At 41.5% G+C, this 10,724-nt stretch overlaps 1 protein-coding gene across 1 annotated transcript; it reads right to left on the reverse strand.

The window, feature by feature from the left end:
• Positions 1-1,264: 1,264 nt before the first annotated feature.
• Positions 1,265-8,230, reverse strand: LOC148453590 (uncharacterized). Its single transcript, XM_088461941.1, has 9 exons — positions 8,150-8,230; positions 7,904-8,017; positions 5,211-6,893; positions 4,348-4,447; positions 3,836-3,984; positions 3,480-3,592; positions 3,187-3,276; positions 2,983-3,105; positions 1,265-1,478 (listed from the first exon to the last, which is right to left on the reverse strand). The coding sequence occupies exons 1-9, from the start codon at positions 8,217-8,219 to the stop codon at positions 1,281-1,283; spliced, it is 2,640 nt and encodes an 879-aa protein (XP_088318067.1). The 5' UTR covers positions 8,220-8,230; the 3' UTR covers positions 1,265-1,280.
• Between the last annotated feature and the right edge of the window lie 2,494 nt (positions 8,231-10,724).

Genomic DNA, 10,724 nt, shown 5'->3' on the forward strand with positions numbered 1-10,724 from the left:
TAAGTCGACCTGAATATAAGCCGAGGTACCTACTTTTACCACAAAAAACTGGGAAAACTTATTGACTCGAGTATAAGCCTAAGGTGGGAAATGCAGCAGCTGGTAGTGTCCCCAGTAGTAATTTCCCCTGGTTGTGCCCCCAGTAGTAATCCCCCTGGTAGTGCCCCAGTAGTAATTCCCCCTGGTTGTGCCCCCAGTGGTAATCCCCCCCTGGTAGTTCCTCCAGTGGTAATCCCCCCTTTTAGTGCCCCCTGTAGTAATCCCATACTTGCCTACCTTTCAAAATCAGGTGTCGACATTGTGGCTGTTGCCATTCGGACAATGTCGATATTATGTCAGTGTTGACATTGTGAATGTCAACATTATGTACATGTCAACATTCTGAATGTCGACATTCTCGTGTCAACATTCTGATGGCATACCCCTTTAGAACAGTGTATTGAGGGAACACAATGCATGCCCTGCACTGGTCCTGCCCCTGTGTATATCGCCATCAACCCACACAATACATTTATAAAATAAATCTGCCAAGCTGTCAGTCACTTAGTGTATGCTCTGGACAGCAGCACGTTCCTTCTGAAGAATGATTTCATAGTTTACTTGTCCTCCTACACACATTATGTTGTACATATTATATATTGTACGTCCCTACCTGTGCAGAGTTTGTATGTTCTCCCTGTGCTTGCGTGGGTTTCCTCCGGGTGCTCCGGTACGCTCCAAAAATATACTGGTAGGTTAATTGGCTCCCAACACAAATTAACCCTAGTGTGTATGTGTGTGCGCATGTGATAGGGAATATAGATTGTAAGCTCCACTGGGGCAGGGACTGATGTGAATGGCCAAATATTCTCTGTAAAGCGCTGCGGAATATGTGTGCGCTATATAAATAACTGGTAATAAATAAATAAATATTGTACCATACTTGGTTCAGCTTATCATTGGAGTGTAAACTCTAGTGCATGGAAATATTTTCTACTATTTTCAATGCAATTTAATTAACTCTATTAATTAAAACCTAGTGTTGCAATTGCTTAGAACCTCTGTGGCTTAATTACTGAAAATTTTCATTTTTCAGATACAGAAAATGTTATTTAAATCACTGTGATAAAAATAAATAGGAACAAATATAAAAAAAATTATAATTTAATAATTTAGTTTTGCAAAAATAAATAAATATTATAAATACAGAATGTGAAGAACATGTTTCACACATTATACTGCAGCAGCTTTCTGTAAGCAGAACTTCAACATTATATGAACATTATCTACATTTAGTGCTGTCAGTCTTCATCCGTTGTAAATCCATTATTAACATATGATTGTAAGTCATCATCATCAGAGAGTGTGTTTGGCTTCTGTTCCGGCTCATCCTGGGAGTCACTTATCTCTCCTGTGATGTCTTCTGTGGAACCAACATAGGCCTCATTGCAGTGACCCTGCTTGTGCATCTGCTGCACCTGGTGTAATATCTGTAACACCTGAGATAAGATCACATCTTACATTACTACAGCTCATAGTGACAGCAACAATACAGAGAACACTGTCACTTATTCAGTCTTCTCATAAGGGTTTAATATAATATTCCAAACTAGACTTCAAAACTGGTCTTGCCAATAAAGAACAAAAAAAATCAAATGGTCTTTTAAATTGAAATACATGACTGAAAGAGATGTGCATGATCGTCCGTGGCTTGGTTTTGGCAAAACTACTCTCAAATGTTTTGGTTCGGATTCAGTTTTGGGTTCTTTAAAATCGATGAAAACAGCTAAAATCATGTAATTTGGACCTGCTTACGTGCAATCCAAAACCGGAGATTCAGTTTTTACATCTGAATTTCGAAATTACATCAGACCTGCGTCGGGACTCGTTTCTACTCGGACCCCTAAAAGTGATCCGAACCGGGACTCATTTCTACTCAAAACCCCAATAGTGATCCGAGCCAGGACTCATTTCTACATGGACCCCCAAAAGTGATCCGAGCTGGGACTCATTTCTAGTCGGACCTCCAAAGGTGATCCGATCCGAGACAAACAAACATCTAAAGGGTATATAGATATGGACTTTAAGCTCCAGACTGCCCCAGACTACATTAGGTCTTCCTTGAAAAAGTCCGCCACGTGGACGAAACATGTTGGAGCCCTGACCACTACACAAGCCACCAGCCACCTTTCATCAATAGAGCCAGAGGCCAGAAAGATTGCCGGAGGCACAGCGGAGATTGCTGCATGCTGAGCTGCAACCCCCGCTAACAGACTGGGTACAGTCCGCGGACAGCAGAGTGGGAGCGAGTACAACATCAAGTGGCACATGTTCACCAGCAACAAAGGACAATGCCGTTTTTAGGGTAAGATAGGGACAGTTACCCGTTTGCACTGCACTAAAGCAGCGGGCACCTATCATTCCCACAAAAGGAGTGTAAACATTAATGCTTAATTATCACTAGTACTTTATAATTTTCATTTAATTTTGCACTAGCCACATTTTGTTTTTGTTGTTTTATTTTTATTTTATCTTCATTTCTATTCAAAGTAACTCATCCTCTTTTCTTCTTTCTTATTTTATTTAAGTATTTACATACCTCCTTTTTATTTGTTCGTTTGGTTTGCAGTTTGATCATTTATTTATTTATTCACTTTTCTGTGGACCAGCAGGTATCAATAGTAATTAGTACATACAAATCCCCCCCAAAAAACGCTTCTTGCATTAACCACTTTTACACTATTTCAAGTAGTGACAACAGAAGCAGCTATAAATTTCACAGGTGCGCCACTAGATTATCAACCAGGACTACATTAGGTCTATTGTCATCTGAAAAGACTGGCGTCCGGCAGATTGCATGCTGCCGCAGGACAGGAACACCATATACAGTACAGTGCCACCATTTTCACATTTCTACATTTTAATATTTTTGAAAAAAACAAAAATACTGTAAAAATCCAATTAGACCAATACAAGTAAATAGTGTAGTAGTACTAGAATTACCTGTGATTTGGGGACAATGCCAACTCGAAAAAATGCAATATTTCCAGATTCAATTTTTGTGCAGTCAACCACAGTAGAAGCAATATTTTCAGGGGAAGCCCCATCACACAGGACTCCGTCTACCTGAAATTATAAATGCTTTTATCTCATGGGTTATTATTAGTTTATTTTCCGTATATAGATAAACAATCACTTATAATTTACCTTATCTCCTAATTTGGCATAGACTTGGTTGTGATGAGTTGTGTCTGCTTCTCCGGATGGATTAGCTGATGTGACTGCAATGGGGCCCACCTAGAAGATAAAGGAACAGCTCAGTCATATTATGTTTTAACTAAGTAGTAGTTATTCCAGCACAATTTATATATGTAATTTCTTGGTCATAACCTTCTTGGTAAGTAGAATATTTGCAAATATTTCAGGAATATTATAATATATAATAGGGCTGCACTACAAACAGGGTAAATGTCTTGCAGCAGCCGTACATTTCCTCTTACCATATCAATTAAGTGTGTGGTCACGGCACAGTCTGGGATCCGTATGGCGATGCTCTGAGGGGTGCCTATGTATTTTGCAGAGTCTCTGGCGCCCAACACGTCCAGCCATGGCCCTGTCAGGGAAATGTGTTTATCTTCATTAAGCTAAATTGTGATTTGATCACAAGCAAGTATACTGTACATTAGACAGAATAGCACAATAATGAAAAATATTAATTACACAGGTTTCTGAGTTTAATTTACATGTCAGACAGTTGTAAAAATATATATAACTAGTTGTAAATAATGAGATAGTATGTAAATAGTAAAGGGTCACTGTTTTTGCTAGTGCAGATAACAGGGTGATAAGTGCTCACCTCTTGGGATCACCAAGCTGATGGATGAGGGCCAGGCAGCCTGCATGAAGTCCCATAACAGGGGACTAAACAGATGTTTTGCAGGTTTAAATTGATCTAGACTAGAGATCCACAATGACATTGGCCGGTCCTGAGCCTGACGTTTTGTCCTACAAATGGGAAGAAAAGTACAGTATACAGTACAGTATATATATATCAATGTTATTCCACTATATAAGATGAGTGTTTTTGTACAGTACTCTATAATCTACCTCTGATACAAAATATAAGTAACATCTGTATATTTAATTGTTTGAAATCATGCAAATAGATTATTTATTCAACTGGATCTAAATCATTTGTTGTCACAAAGGAAATATTTTGGAAAATTAAGGAAATTATTTAGCAAATTCATGATCCCGCAATTCTCATGTTTTATATGTTACAAAGCTCACAGGCTTTATTAGTAATTCCACATTTACAAAGTAATGTTTCAGCAAAGCCATCGCTCACACTGCACTATCTGTACCTACTTGTAGGCCTTCTCCACGGCGTCCGGCTGATTGCACGCTGCCACCAGCACATAGACAGTGTCCGTCGGGACTCCACATATTCCTCCATTTCTCATAATCTCTGGAAAAGGTCACAGCAGGAAGACCATAAATAACACAGCTCATTCATGTAGGGATTGTACACAGTTAGTTATCATTCACATTATGAATATAGGAATATACGACCAGTGTCAGACTGAGGACTCAGCGATAAACTCAGTTACAAGGCCCACAGTAGGGATAACAATAATATATGTTATATAACACACATCCAGTACATATACAGTTAATGAAAACATATGTACAATATAGACTTAAGGTGCGTACACACTGGGCGATATTGCTGAGCGATTGCACGATTACGACATGGTAATCTTGCAATTGCTCAGTAAACGTGCACAAATGGTGCACTAAAATGTAGGAAACGACCAGCGATGCGCGCGCCCGCTGGTCGTTTCCGACATTGTCCATCACCTGAACATGCAGGCCAATCTGCCCATAACGACAGATTGGCCATGTTCAGGAATGATGGAGTGTGCCTGCACTGAACGACTGATCATTCAGTGTAGGCACTGCAGGGGATCAGGAACAACGGTACGATTACAATGTCGTAATCGTGCTGTCTTTCCTGATCGCACAATGTGTACGCACCTTTACAGTAATTTAATGATTTTGAAATGTTATGAAACAGAAAACATAATTTTCATCCCTTCGCCTCCTAGAACAAAACATGATGTCTGTCCATATGTAGATTTGGGGAACACTGACAATATGCTAAGAATATAACAGTGTTTGGGGAACACTGACCTGACAATAGGATAAGAATATTTCCCCTGTCTTCTTACCTGCGATCTGCCGTACGGAGCTGGTCCTTTTAGAAATCAGATGGGGGCATTTGGACGTCTTATTAGAAAAACCACTAATTTTGATAAAGGGGCTGCCAAGTGGTATTTGGGGAGCCTCAAAGGTGCCATTATATAGGTTTGCAAGAAATAAGTAGAAGCCAGCAATACCGAAGATAATGGTGACAGCAATGTCATAGCCCAGAGGAAGAGCATTGAGGGAGTCAAGAAGGAAGCTGATTAGGATGAGCTGGAAAGTGAGAGAATAGACAAACCAGGCCTTAGATAGGAAAAGTGTGCTGAATACAATGAAACTGTTAAACAGAATGAAGCATATCATTCCTACCGCAGTGTTAAAGCCTCTGCTTGTGCTATAGATGCCACTATACCGGGAAATTCCCCAAATAACCCACATTACTCCATACAAGATGAAAGCACTACTTTCCAGTGTCTTGCCACGGGAGAAAGCCACTGACCCACAAATGAGATTATACAGCCCTCCAGCAACGACCACCCATGGCAAGACAACTGTAGCCAAGGGTTCTCCAGAGCTTCCCGGCATTGTCATGGCAAAGGCAGCCAAAATGCTGCATGCATGAGCCAGGACTTCAGCATCAGCATACTTGGAAAAGCCAAGGAAGGGCTCACGGACATTATTACCCTGACGGAGCTGGAAAATGTTATTACTGCTGAACAGTTTCCTAATGGTGCCCTCCCCAGTGGGGATACTTGCCGATGCCTGTGAGTTGTATAGAGCTACCAGCACCATTATCGCTGAAGCAATGTATACTGCTATATTCACTCCCTGGGATCCTTCATGAAAAAACCCATGTGTGTTACTGGCCAATGCGATGCAATAGGCAACATAAAAGAGTAAGTACACAGATTGCACCAGACTCTGAATACTTGTAAACATGGAGAGGACAGAAAATAGTAAGGCAAAGACTACCAAAAATGGGACAGGGTAACTTAGCTCATTAGTGTTCAAGAACTGATACAGTAATGAGTAACCTTCTGCATATCTCAGAATGGAGAAAAATGCAAAATGTGTGGCATCTAGAATGTGATAATAGCGGTATGACAAGATGCATAGACCTGTCTGGTAAACAGCAGCTGTCCACAGCCATGCCACCTGGCCAACAAACAGAGTACTGGTTATCCCCAGAAGTCTGCAGCCAAATACACTAGAGGCCGTCATATTAAGGATCAGGCAAGTGGCTGTAAGCTCTATATTACATGAACCTATGGCAGCACCTTGCTCCTTGTCTTTCATGCTGGACCTGTCTATACCAGGCAAACTAAGTTTCCTCTTACTGAGGTTACGGAGCGCCCGTCCTCCAATAAAGTATAAACCCATTAATGTCACAATAAGGTAATTACACGCTATGGCAGAGGAGCCTATTCTGCTGTCATAGAGTATAACAAGCTCATGAATATAGGAAAGAGAGAGAGCGACAGCCATCACAGCAAGGAGAATTTCCCTCTGCAGGATTCCCATGATACCAATAATAAGCAGCCCCAGGAAGAAGGACACTAGGCCAGGAACCATTGCATCTCTCATGTCAGAGGTGCCAATGACATCATTTCCTGTCAGTATCAAATTGACTCCAGATCCGCACCACATGGCTGACACTGTCCAGTAGAATGAGACCCACAATGAGACATTGGATGGAATTTTCCTGATTCCTAAAGGAGAGAAATGAATATTATATAGAAGCTGCATTACGATATTGTATTAAAGTATTTCTATTCTCTTGTAAAATATGACGGTTTAGCGACAGTTATATTTGATTTATTTTACATGTATTATTAATACATTTTAAAAAAATCACTTCACTCTGCTATATTCAGCTTCTGTTAAGGTATATTGATCATTTTAATGAATTATTTATTGCAATGAGTTGTGCGGGGTATTGGTGATGGTCAGACTACATATAACAGTTCTGGGGACCTACTAAAAATAACCCCTTGTTATATATTACTGTGATTCATCAACTATGAGGTCAGAAAGTGCAAATAATGGGGCACTTTTTATGGGTTGGGTACGGGATGCCGGCGCTCAGGATCCTGGTACTGAGAATCACAACTCCCCCATCCTGACATGGTTAAAATACAGACACCTGCCAGTAAGTACCCAACCCCTACTCCTAATTCTCCCCCCCTCTCGCAGCCTATACCTAAATCTCATCTCCCCCACAGCCTAGCCCTAACCCTCCCCTCTGCAGCCTAAACCTAACCCTCATCCCCCGCAGCCTAGCCCTAACCCTCCCCTCTGCAGCCTAAACCTAACCCTCATCCCCCTACAGCCTAGCCCTAACCCTCCCCTCTGCAGCCTAAACCTGACCCTCATCCCCCCACAGCCTAGACCTAACCCTCCCCTCTGCAGCCTAAACCTGACCCCTAACCCCAATACTTACCGCCATGATGCTGGTGCAGGGATTCTAAGTGGTGTCGGGATTCCGGCACCAGCATCCTGACCACCGGCATATGAACTAATTACATCCCCTTTTAATAATACTGCTGTAACAGTTAAATTGACAAAGGACTAGTGGAGCTAAGTTGCCTGTCTTTTCATTATTTACTAATCCTTTTATGTCACTTATGTAATAAGCTTCTTTCTCACTATGCAAAATGCAACCAGGTAACCTAAAGAAAAGACATCATATAAAAAGGTTCTCTGTAGAGTGGCCACATACCTGCATATGCCAATATCACTGCTAGGATAAGGAGCAGGACGCCCAGGACTGAAGGGGGGACAAGTGCAGCAGCTGCAGCTGTGCTGTAATGATGTATCGATAGAAGCAAACATCCTAGAATATAGAATTAGAGGGGAAAACATGAGATGACTGTAAGTAATAGACTGTAACCCTTCCCTGCTGGGTGAGATGATTGCTGGCAGCAGTGATGGGGATAATCAGGGTGAGATACTGATGACTTCTTACCTGCACTGATAGCCAGGACCCCGACACTGAGATACAGCGACTCTCCTCCTCTGTACCTGGGCTCAGCCATAGCTGCTGCACTGCACACACTCTGAGTGACTGTCAGCTCTCCTGTGTGTCTTTATTCTGTGTGGGTGACACCATATAAAGACACACAGGAGAGCTGACAGTCACTCCCACACACACACACACTTCCCAGCTCACACCCTCTCACTTCCCCAGGACTGTAAGGCAGATGTACTGGCTGATCCAGCTCCAGTATCTCCCTATGTAGTGTTCTAAGCAAAGTGCAAACTCAGGGACCAAACAGCAGATCAGAGGCGGAATTTCCCATGACAGACTGTCTGTAATAACTATAATGACAGCCAGTAATGTTCAGCATTAGATGGAAGCAGCACTGATAATTATTAATACTTCTTACAGTGGAAATGACACAGAGCAGATAGCCATGATAAATAATTTCCCTGTTGGTGCAGAAATACACTATTAACAAAGGGTATCAGAGATGTATGGTTTAAAAATATCAACAATTGGTGAATACATTTTCATTTTTGTTTCTTGGATTTGGCATTGGCAGCATAACTCCTATATTTCATAGAACTAATTATACCGTCGTTTTATTTAAGGCAGACTTGCCTACCTTTAGGCTGTCCCTTCCGGGAGGGGACAGCCTGGACGACATTCTTTACACAGCAGGTGGGCGGAGCGGGGGGCGTGGCGGCTCAACACGTCATCGTGGCCCCGTCCCCTGATGTGCAGAGCCCGTACTACAGGCACTGTACTGCGGGGAGCGGGGCTTCGATGACGCGATTTAATGCGAATCGCGTCATCTGATCCCCCGGGCTGCATACTAAGTGGCCGGCAACGGGGGGTGCGGGATGGCTGCGGCTGGTTCCGGGAGACTTGCCTTGCCTTCCGGGTGGTCGGGAGCGGCACCGGATTTTCGGGGGGCTCCCGACCAAATCGGGAGGGTAGGCAAGTATGATTTAAGGTCTGTGACCATCTGTCAGTATGAATCAGTAATGGTATCAGAGCAATGTTATACCCACTGCTCTTCCTTCTGCTTGTGTTATTACACAATGTAATCATGGATAATGTATGTCACAATGAATATGAAGTGTTACTTAGAGAAAAGTATAATTTACCAAATTAGTTATTGTTTCCCTCCATACAGTTCCTGATTTCCTTATATTGGAGTTGGGGAACATCTATGACACATGTATGAGCAGCTTCCACTATTAGATAACATTAGGAGATAATGAAGTGAAGGTGACATTAGTATCATCATATAACAGAATAATACGGGCATCACAGGTGTTATTGTATCTGATGATCTCTCTCCCCCATATAGCACATGTATGACACATGTATGAGCAGCTTCCACTATTACTTAGATAACATTAGAAGATAAAGAAGCGAAGGTGACATTAGTATCATCATATATCAGAATACAGGCATCACAGGTGTTATTGTATCTGGTGATTCTCTCTCCCCCATATGGCACTTGTATGACACATGTATAAGCATCTTCCACTATTAGATAACATTAGGAGATAATGAAGTGAAGGTGACATTAGTATCATCATATATCAGAATACAGGCATCATAGGTGTTATTGTATCTGGTGATTCTCTCTCCCCCATATGGCACTTGTATGACACATGTATGAGCAGCTTCCACTATTAGATAACATTTGGAGATAATGAAGTGGAGGTGACATTAGTATCATCATATATCAGAATACAGGCATCACAGGTGTTATTGTACCTGGTGATTCTCTCCCCCCCATATGGCACATGTATGACACATGTATGAGCAGCTTCCACTATTAGATAACATTAGAAGATAATGAAGTGAAGGTGACATTAGTATCATAACATATCAGAATAATACGGGCATCACAAGTGTTATTGTACCTGGTGATTCTCTCTCCCCCATATGACACATGTATGTCACATGTATGAGCAGCTTCCACTATTAGATAACATGAGGAGATAATGAAGTAACTGGGGACAAATTTATTTATAGTAAGTTATTTATATAGTATCGAATATACAACATTTTATCACGACAGTACAGTACACTATCTTTTCATTTGTATATAATCCGTACAGATAGAACTACGCTAAAGGGACAGGTTCAGAATACTGTACAGTATGAAGGACAAACGTCTCTTTGGGGGAATTGCAGCTGTTACCTTCTTAAGCAGAAGTTTAATTAGCATTGAATCACAGGGACAATTACATGTGTATTTCGTGGTAGATTTGCAGAACACTGTGCATTGATTTTGTTAATATACATCTTAGCTTATAAAGCACATTCTCTCCATATGTGTGTGTGTATATATATATATATATATATATATATATGTATATATAGACCATACTGCAACAGGCGGCACTCGGAGTCTTTGATATCGATGAAACAAGAAAGTGCTTTATTTCAAAGTTTCGAGGAGCGAATCTCCGTCCTCAGGATACACATAGGTGCAAGCAAATAAAGTGATAACTTAAATACACTTACCTCCCTCCAACCCTGCGGTCACCGCAGCCACTTCCCCCAGGACTCCGCTTCC

This window comes from Taudactylus pleione, unplaced genomic scaffold, assembly GCF_031769625.1.
Source record: "Taudactylus pleione unplaced genomic scaffold, aTauple2 ptg001126l, whole genome shotgun sequence".
Classification (NCBI taxonomy): domain Eukaryota; kingdom Metazoa; phylum Chordata; class Amphibia; order Anura; family Myobatrachidae; genus Taudactylus; species Taudactylus pleione.